The sequence below is a fragment of the Diachasma alloeum genome, unplaced genomic scaffold (assembly GCF_001412515.2).
Source record: "Diachasma alloeum isolate Michigan unplaced genomic scaffold, Dall2.0 Dall_scaffold_78908, whole genome shotgun sequence".
In the NCBI taxonomy this organism is placed as follows: Eukaryota; Metazoa; Arthropoda; class Insecta; order Hymenoptera; family Braconidae; genus Diachasma; species Diachasma alloeum.
The window spans coordinates 4,051,227-4,060,800 of record NW_021683643.1 but is presented as its reverse complement, the minus strand read 5'-3'; the positions used below and the strand labels follow the sequence as shown (position 1 = coordinate 4,060,800).

The following is a 9,574-nucleotide window of genomic DNA, read 5'->3' as shown; positions in this document are numbered from 1 at the left end:
GAGGCATCCTACTACACAAGTTATGAGCATGAAATTTTGCCTACAGCTTCGCTTAGTGACGTAGGCACCCACCGAGGAAGGGTTTTTGGAAATTCATCCCCTAAGGGGGTGAAAAGGGCGGGCATATTTTTATGAAATTTCGAAGACCACTCAAGTTAGAGACTTGGAAATCGATGTGAAGATTCTCCTCTCGAAATTCATAAATAGGTGTTCCACATCTTTCTGACGGTTTCTAGAATTTTCTAAGAAATGCTGAAATGCTCATCAGGGAAAAAAAAATCAATTTCCCTAATAATAATGTATGAAATTTCTAGTAGGGGAGGGTGGGGTAAAACGGACACTTTAGAATTTTTTAAAATTATTCATAACTCAGAAACAAATTGATCAATTGAGCTCAGTTTAGGCTCGTCACAAAGGAAATGAATTGTTCTTTGTATTGAAAAGAAAAAATTGAATTTTATCAACATTTCAACCCCTCATTAGCAATTTAAAAAAGTCAAAAGTGTCCATTTTACCCCAACCTCCCCTACTTTCGGGAAAACTTGAGAATGTTCAACGGTAGTTATTTCACAAATATGATTCCCATTTCTGCTAGGACACATTTTCAAACAATTTTTAGCATTTTTGGAAAAGTTCTCGAATTCTTCGAAAAATCTAGAAAATTTCGGTCTTCTATAAACAGGTTGGAAACATTTGGCGGCATTCTGAAAAGTTCTAAGGTTTAAATTCAAACTTTTGGCGGCTGAGGTTGGCAGCGATAGCAATGAAAACCAGCCTTCAAGATTCGATCCTTGTTTTTAGGTTGGCAACAATGATTTCAAAAATCGGCAGTTGAATCCGGCGTCGATGACGCAGCCTGCCACCAGAATGGCACACATTTGTTAATAGCATTTGTTTTTTAACATTCTATACCGAATCAAGTGTTCAATAGCCCTGAAAAATCATCAAAATTGGAGTTCCCGAGAGTGAATTCGAGAGAGGTGTGGATGAAATGTAACTAGTTTTGTTTAAGCCAGAGAATAATAGTCAACATGGAATTTGTTATTCCTTTAACAAAGGACGACCTTCTAAAGCACAGAAGTGGACAGTATTATGTGAAGGATATTACCTCTGCACGTGGTATCTCCGCAGCATTAGACGGTAATTAGAACAATTATTTGGACCTTTTATTTACTTATACAATTTTTTTTCAAAACATAACCTCCTTCTCATAGCCTCCAAAGTACTCTGATGTTCAAACAAAATAATATGAATGAAATATTTCCATCAACTCCATGCAAATAATCCAAATTAAAGATTATTGAAAACAAAATTTCGTGCATTTTCCAAGATATTCAGTAGGAGAGGCGTTGCAGTTCAACGAATTTTAAAGTAGTATAAACATAGCTTGAATTTTGAAGATTAAGGTCAGAAATAAATTCTAAACGAAGTTTAATATGAATAGAAACATTCTGGTTGAGTTTGGCAGTCTAGTATTATTAATAGGGGAGGTTGGGGTAAAATGGACACTTGACTTTTTTAAAAATATTAGTGATGGGTTGAAATGTTGATGAAATTCAATCATTTTTTTTCAATACAAAGAACAATTGTTTCCCTTTGTGATGAGCCTAAACTGAGCAATATTGATACATTTGTTTCTGAGTTACGAATAATTTTAAAAAAGTCTAAAGTATCCACTTTACCCTACCCTCCCCTACTAATTAATCTAGAAGTGCAAAAAAAGCACAAAGGCTTATGGGAAATGAAGTTTTCATGGTTAGGAAGATGATTAAAATCTAATAAAAATTCTGAAAAATTCGAAAAAAAAATCGATGTTTAATATGAAAATTATCGTCAGTGTCAGGCTTTTGTAATAAATCATTTATGTTTCTACGTGCCCCAAATCGCGTGTTATGTCGAAATATCCAAGTCAAATAAGATACTATTATTTATAAAATCAATTGGAGAACAAATTTGATGGGAATTGGATTAATTGAAAAACAATTTCTTACACTCATCAAAGTTAGAATTCATGGGAAAATTTCCTCGTTATCCTCAACGGCTCAACTGGAGATTATTCATACTACTTTAATGGAGAAATACATTTTTAGGTATTTTAAGAATTACAAAAGACATAAGAGTATTTCCATATGTGTAGAGAGTTGCTTACACAAGATTGTACAAACTTATTCGCCATCCAGCATTATTTTTTACTATTTCACAGTTCTGCTGAATTATTATTTTTCTCACTTTGCAAATCACAGTTTTAATCAGACATTCATGTATTTGGGTTTAATTTTTTCGTAGAAATCGTCTTAAGCTCTACAACAGACTGTTCTTTCAATATTCATTATGATCTTTGCAATTTTTTTCAATATTTAATTTTTTCAATACTATGGGACTAACCAATTTCCAAAGAATTAGGCCCAGTTGCACCAGCTCCGGCTAACGAAAACGCCAGATAAGAAAAAAAGTAAATTTGGATGTTCGATGGATTATTTTACCCGGGAGACTATCTCAAATTTATCCCTGGAACAAAAAATAAAAGTTAGTCCCAAGGTTGAATCAGTGTTAATTCAAATGGGGCTATAGGATAAATAAAAAGTTATTCTTCGGTCGGGTCAAATATTGAAAAATTATGACCCCTACGATATAATTGACCCGTGGATAAATTTTATCCTGGGGTTTATTGGGATAATAGGGCTTGGTGCAACCAGGCTTTAGTTGCAGATTTTAATCGAGTGGATCATTTGCAGGATTGGTCCGATGAATTGACGGATTATTTCTTGCTATTTTTTCTTTCATTTCACTAAATTTTGAACAGTGAAAAATATCGGTATCTCGATGGAATTGATGACTCAAAAAGTAGTCTGAACAAACCAAATTTTTATCATTAACTGACTTTAAACCTCACCAATGATTGTTTAGCCTCTTTTTGCATCACCAAAATGCCAAAATTTATTTTCACATACAATCTACTTTAACATAAAAGTTGCAAAAGTCTAAAAAGTTCAGTCTCTTGAATGAATAGGTCGCAAATTTCGAAAAAAACTAGAAAACTATCTGGCATACTACACTTTCTCAAATCAATCTCATTTTTCTTTCCGGATGAAAGTTTTGAATTCGGCCAATTTCACTTCCTAATTTTGCCTGGAAAGGATATAAATTATCAGAAAACGTTAAACTAGTGAAAGATTCGCCAGCGTAAGTTACGATTTTGATATATCTAGAGGAATATTTGGTACTTTCCTTTTTATAAAAGGGATATAACCAGTAACGAATAACAACAACAACATTTAGAAGTGTACAATTATTTTTAAATCATGTAGAAACTTGTTCGCACTTAAAAAACATTTGTACATGTGATTGTTCGACTCTCACAGCTGTAAAAAGCCACAGAATTAAATCCTCCGCTGGCGAATATTCCACTAGTTTTAGATTCATTAAAAAAACTGTTTTTCTTAATCACCAAAGCTACTGATCAACTTTTAATTTTTTTCCTCAAAATACTGGTCTCATGTCTTCACTCATTTCAACTAACACCTCCTCATTTTCCCCCACAGCAACAAGGCCCGCCCTCGCCAACGAAGGCCCCAGCTTCATCCTGAAACACTTCGACGATTTCTTCTCAGTTCTGACCCATGGAGACAAGCTCGAGCACTTCCAAATAGTGCGCGCCTTTGATAGACTAGCAAAAGCCCTGGAGATCCTCGTAACTAACATGGAAAAAAATTTTCCCACCGGTGAATCCCGTGCGCAGTACCTCTGCATCAACAAGATGTACGTCTACCTCCTCTGCTCCCTGATGTGCCTCCTGGAAGACAAAACGTCAAGCCTCGAGACAAACTTCCAAGACAACGGAAAGAAGAAGAAGAACGCCAAGGCCCCAGAGCGAGAAGAGTGGGAGCCCCGTCGAGACAAGAGCCTGCTATCCATCCACCGTTGGCTACAACTCCCCCTCCAGAACCTGTGGACTCCACCAATCGTCGAGGAAGCCTTCGTCCAGCTGATAGCCGACGTCTGCTACAAGACCCTGGAGCACGACAAGGAGAATAAAGGAAAATCCGAGGTCAGAACGACAATTTTCCAGATCCTAGGAGTCCTCGTGAAACGATACCTCCACAACATCACCTGCACCATAAAAATCATCCAACTGGTGAAGATGCACGAGGCCCTGGGGCCCTATCTAGCCCAGGGAGTGGTCGAAATGGTCTCGTCAAATGACTGCCCAGGATTCATAGCTGAATTAGCTCGAGAGATCGAGCAAACGAGTCTCGACGATACCTCAGCAAGAAACGTCTCCTCATTTCTCGAGGCAATAGCAACAATCAAACCAGAACTGGTCCTCCCCATCCTGGACAACATCACCGATTATCTCTCCAACGATTGCTACTCCATGAGAAACTGCGCGATAAACGTCCTGGGGGTCGTCATAATAAAAGCCCTGACAGGAGAAAATCTCACTAGTGAACAGAGAGCAAAACGTAACGAGTGTTTCGACCGCCTGGAGGCCCACACACGAGACATCAACACCTATGTTCGATCCAAAGTGTTCCAAGTCCTCCAGAAATTGTGCTGCGAGCAAGCCATTCCTGTTGATCGTTTCGCCTCGATAATAAGGATGACTGTTAGCCATCTACGAGAAAAGGCAGCGACTGTTCGTAAACAAGCACTTGTTCTCCTTCGAGTGTTGCTGGAGGGCCATCCCTTCAATTCTTTCATCGATAAACGTGAGATAGAGAAGAAGAGGGAAGAGTTTAAAAGTAAATACGATAAAATGCAGGAGGATATTGTGGCTGCGTCTGGCAGTGGCCACGAGGAACGTCTGGAGCTCTGGAAGACACTCTCCCCAGAGATCGTTAAAGCCATCAAAGATTGCATTGCTGACCAAGAGGATCAGGACTCTGAGAGCGAGGATGAGGAGGACGAGGAAGACGACGAGGAGAAATACGAGCAGATACGAAAGTTGATCATTCAGAAGAACTTTCATGCAGCTGTGAAGAAGCTCGTCAAGATTACGAGGACGGAGGACTCGTCAGCTGACATCCTTGACGACAGCGAGAAGGAGCGAGCCTATCTTCACATGATGCTCTTCATATTCATGGAGTCTTCCAAAGACGGCACCGATCACCAGGAGACCACTGCCAACTTCAGGGAGCAGGTGAAGAAGATAATCTCCCTGAGAAAGATTCTGGTGTTCTTCACCAATGCAGAGACCTTTGCAACTGAAATTGAGAATGCATTGATTCAAATCGAATTGATGCTGTTCTCTCCAACAGTAACAGTGGCTGTGGAAGCCTGCACTCTGTTGTCAACAGCTCTGACACTGAAAATTCCAGGGGCTGATGCAGGAATCAGGAAAGCATTGTCTCAGGTCTTCAGCAGGGAGGAGTCAGTTCGAAACAATGTGGCAACGATCTACAGGGACATATACCTGATGAACAATGGTAAGAAGGCGACGATATCCTCAGCAGTTACTGGATTGATAAACCTCTTCAAAGGTCTCCAACCCGGTCAAAGTCCAGCATTAGCCCACCTCATAGCCATCTGGCTTGGAAATAAGGATTTGACTGATGACCACCTCCTCATGATCTGGCATACGTTTGCTAAGAAAACACCTGGAGCAACGGTGGAAGACAGCAGATCAGCTATTCTTCTTCTTGCTATGGCAGCCCAGACTCGATCATCAATCATCAGTGCAAACATCGATGTTCTCGTGGACGTGGGTTTGAAGACTGAAGGCGATGTGGACCTTCTGCTTTCTCGAGACTGCTGTCGTGCTCTTCTCGCCATCAAGACTAAAGACGTCCTGGAACCCCCTGTGAGACACTTCAACGATCACAAAATCTTCGAGAACTTGTCCATTTTGCTGAAGAACAACTTCGAGACTGTTGATGTCGACACTTATGTCTCCTTTGCACATGACGCCATCAGCGTCATCTATCATCTTGCTAATCAACCTGAGAAGCTCATAAGAGATATTTTAAAAGAGCTAAACGGGAAGATGAGTGAACCAGAGGTGGACTCGTCGTCCTTAGCTAAACTCCTCTACATCGTTGCTCATGCTGCGATGAGGCATATGGTCTACCTCGACACAGCGGTCTACAAAGAATCAAAACGCAGGAATACGATACTGGAGGCCAAGAAAGGGAGGAAGGATCAGCCTCGTTCCAGCAACATCTCGGTCTGCTCTTCAGCCTCAACTTCAGTTCATTCGTCTGCGAGGAAAGCTAGAAGATCGATATATAATCGTAAGCATAAGGACGACGAGTCTACTATGACCACTGAGGACGCTGGTGAGGAGGCACTGGGAGGTGCAACAGCTGACGATGCTGAGGCTGAGGCCATTGAGACAGAGTTGGAATCCAACATCATCAGTGGCAATGGATTCTTCGCTCATTTCGTTCCTCTTGTCATCGACGTGTGCCAGTATCCAGAGAAGTACAAGAGTCATTATGTTCAGGCGTTTGGGGTACAGGCACTCACCAAGATGATGGCGATATCTGCTGGATTCTGTCAGCAGCATCTCCAGCTATTGTTTACGATCCTCGAGAGATCGACATTCCCGGAGATTCGAGGGAACATTCTGATGGGTCTGGCTGATCTTATGACTAGATTCCCTAATGAAGTCGAGCCCTGGGCTGCTCATCTTTATGGAAGACTGAGGGACAGGGAGGTGTCAGTGAGGAGCACTGCTGTCAGGGTTCTTGCGAGTCTCGTTAAACGCGAGATGATTAGGGTTAAGGGGCAGATGTCAGAGATGGCTTTGTGCATTGTTGATGAGAATCAACAGATCAGGCTGGATGCCAAGCAGTTCTTCGATGAGCTGTCTCATAAGGGGAACGTTCTTTACAATATTCTTCCTGATATCTTGTCGAGATTGACTAGCACGGATGTGGATATTCAGGAGGATAATCTTCATGAGATTGTCAAGCATATTCTGGGGCTGCTGTCGAAGGAGAAGGAGAGTGACGCGTTGTTGGACAAGATCTGCCAGAGGCTGAAGATGGCGACGACTGACAGGCAGTGCAGGGATCTTGCTTATTGTCTGTCATTGCTGCAACTGGGGAAGAAGGGGATTGCTACCCTCATTAGTAAGTTACCGCTGATCAAGAATAAACTACATATCAGGGAGGTGCAGAAGGCTCTCAAGGATATTGTTGAGAGTGCCAGGAAGAAGGCGGAGACTAGGGAGACCTGTGGACAGCTGGAGAGTGAGATTGAGAAGCTGTTGAACGATGATGAGGAGGATAACGACAGGGACGAGGACCGCGAGGCGATGCCACCGCCTGCAGCACCACCAAAGAGAAATGTAAACGGTAGGAGGAAGAAGAAGACGAGGGGGGACGACAGTGATGAGGAGGTGGGGGAGAATGAGGAGGACGATGAGAATGTGTTCAGGAATTCGTCCAACACTCCCAGCAAGAGGAATCCCAGGGCGAGGGCTTCGTCCAGAACTCCGAAGAGGAAGACGAAGGATTTGTCCCCAGAGGAGGGTCACGAGAATGAGACAAGATGCAAGAGGCGTTCTAATTCGACTCCAAGCATGTCTAACGTGAAGAAAGGGGAGAGTGGAAGTGTCAGACGAAGTCTGAGGAAAAACAGAGAGGAGAGCTTCACTGATAATCCTCCTCCCAAACGTACGAGGACGAGTAGGAAATAGTTGATGTGCAGATAATTCTTTAATTGAATTAGTTTAAGGGTATTTCAAAGAGAAATTAAAATAAGTGTAAAGTTCTTAGAACAAGTGTTGAACGAAATTCATTGGAGTTTAGACGTTTGAGTAAACTATCGAGAAGAATTTTTATACAGTCGAGAAATATATTAGTTTATTCTGATTTATTTTCGTTTTTATTGTTATGTGTTTTAGGAGGGGAGAGGCAAAGAGAGGGTTTTAAGGGTTTGTTAGTTACCTGAGGTACTGCAGAAAGGTTAAAAATATATTTTTTTAGAGAATTTCCTGGGTTACTAAGGTCTCTTGAGATTTTTCTCTAAATCTACCCATTTTTGATTCTGAATGAAAGCATTGTAATCGTTTAAATTTAAGTTTTGGTTTTTTCGTGTGCAAATGCAACTTTTAGATCGTGTCCCTACGTATGTAAACAAATTTTTCTTCGATTGTTCGCTAATGAATCGATGAAACTGAATGTTTTTTTCCCCCAACTGTGGGTATTGTTGGCCCCTATCAATCGCCACTAATTAAAATTTAATTCATTTATTAATTTTTTTAATTTCTTAAATTTTTCAAAAATTGTTTTTTTCACGAAAACTGAAAAAATTGTCTGAATTGATTGAATGATGGCTGAAAAAAATTGTTTGAATCTCCTTTTAACAGAGTTTGAAGATGAAGGTCATAGCAATAATTGTTCTCTTGATTTAATGGAAAATTTGCAAAAATTCTGTATTTTTCGAAAATCAGAATCCCAGGATATCTTTGGAGGGAAGATTACGATTCCTTTGGCGCCGCGATTTGACATATATTTTCCCTACCATTTTTCCCCAGGAATAGGGGAAAAATAAAAAAATTCCCTCTCAAATTAGTTTTTGGGATATAAGCATTTCAGTCCTTATTTTTCAAGATACGAACATGTCCATAAAGCTTCGTATAGGTACTTGACATACCAATTCATGCATTCACATTCCCACATTTGAATTCAATGATTATATTTACAACATCAAAACAACAAAACTCTTTGTTTTCTCAAAAACGAGCTTGAGGGAAATACCCGATAAATTTTGAATCTCGAGGGGTATTTGTCGGATTATTTTTCCCAATCGAATTTTGGCCAAGCAGACTGCAGTGGAGAACATCAGGAGGTGAATTGGAGAAGATTTGAACAAATTATGTAATGAATAACCCGATTTCCATAAACTGTCAAATATAAGATTCTATCTGAAATGAGCCGAAAAAATGAAGAACTACTACGAAATATTCAGCTAAAAAAAATGAAGAACTACTGCGAAATATTCAAAAGCTAGGAGAAAATATCTGAAATAAAACTGTCGGGTAGCCTCAAATACTGCGCTCTGATTGGTCGAAATCCGATTGGGAAAAATCATCTGGGAAAAAACAAAAGCTCGAAAATTTTCCCGCCATAACCGTAAAATGATATCGACATAACCTTTAAGCTAATCCCAAGTTCCCAACCACCCCAACACTCCAAAGGAGCACAAGTGAGCTTCACCAATCGAATAATCACATAAAAAATCGAAGAATGAGTAGAGTATCAATACCGAAATTAGGAAAAATAATATTAGTAGGTGGATTTGCCATTCCACTATTTGGTTATGGCACCAGGTGGTTGATCCAGGAGAAAATAAAGCAGTCGGCCTCTCACATGGAGGTAATGGAACTTGTGAACAATCATCCTGGGATAAAATATCGCATGGGTGAGCCCTACGTAATTGGAAGGGTTGACATCGGTGACAGCACGACCTGTGGACAGACAGACAATAAAAAATGGTTCACGCTGCCCATCAGTGGTCCCAAGGCCCGAGGGAACATTGTCTACTGGGTGACGATCACAGATCCAGCGAACAACGAATTTCACGTGTCGAAGGTTGAAGTTAAGGTTGAGGATAAGGAGGAGTCTGG

General features: G+C 40.5%; 1 protein-coding gene across 1 annotated transcript; it reads left to right on the top strand.

Annotated features, from left to right (window-relative positions):
- The first annotated feature begins 839 nt into the window (after positions 1-839).
- LOC107047931 (condensin complex subunit 1) lies at positions 840-7,817 on the top strand. Its single transcript, XM_015270859.1, has 2 exons — positions 840-1,140; positions 3,543-7,817. Exons 1-2 carry the CDS (start codon positions 1,032-1,034, stop codon positions 7,640-7,642), a joined length of 4,209 nt encoding a protein of 1,402 aa, XP_015126345.1. The 5' UTR covers positions 840-1,031; the 3' UTR covers positions 7,643-7,817.
- Positions 7,818-9,574: the final 1,757 nt, after the last annotated feature.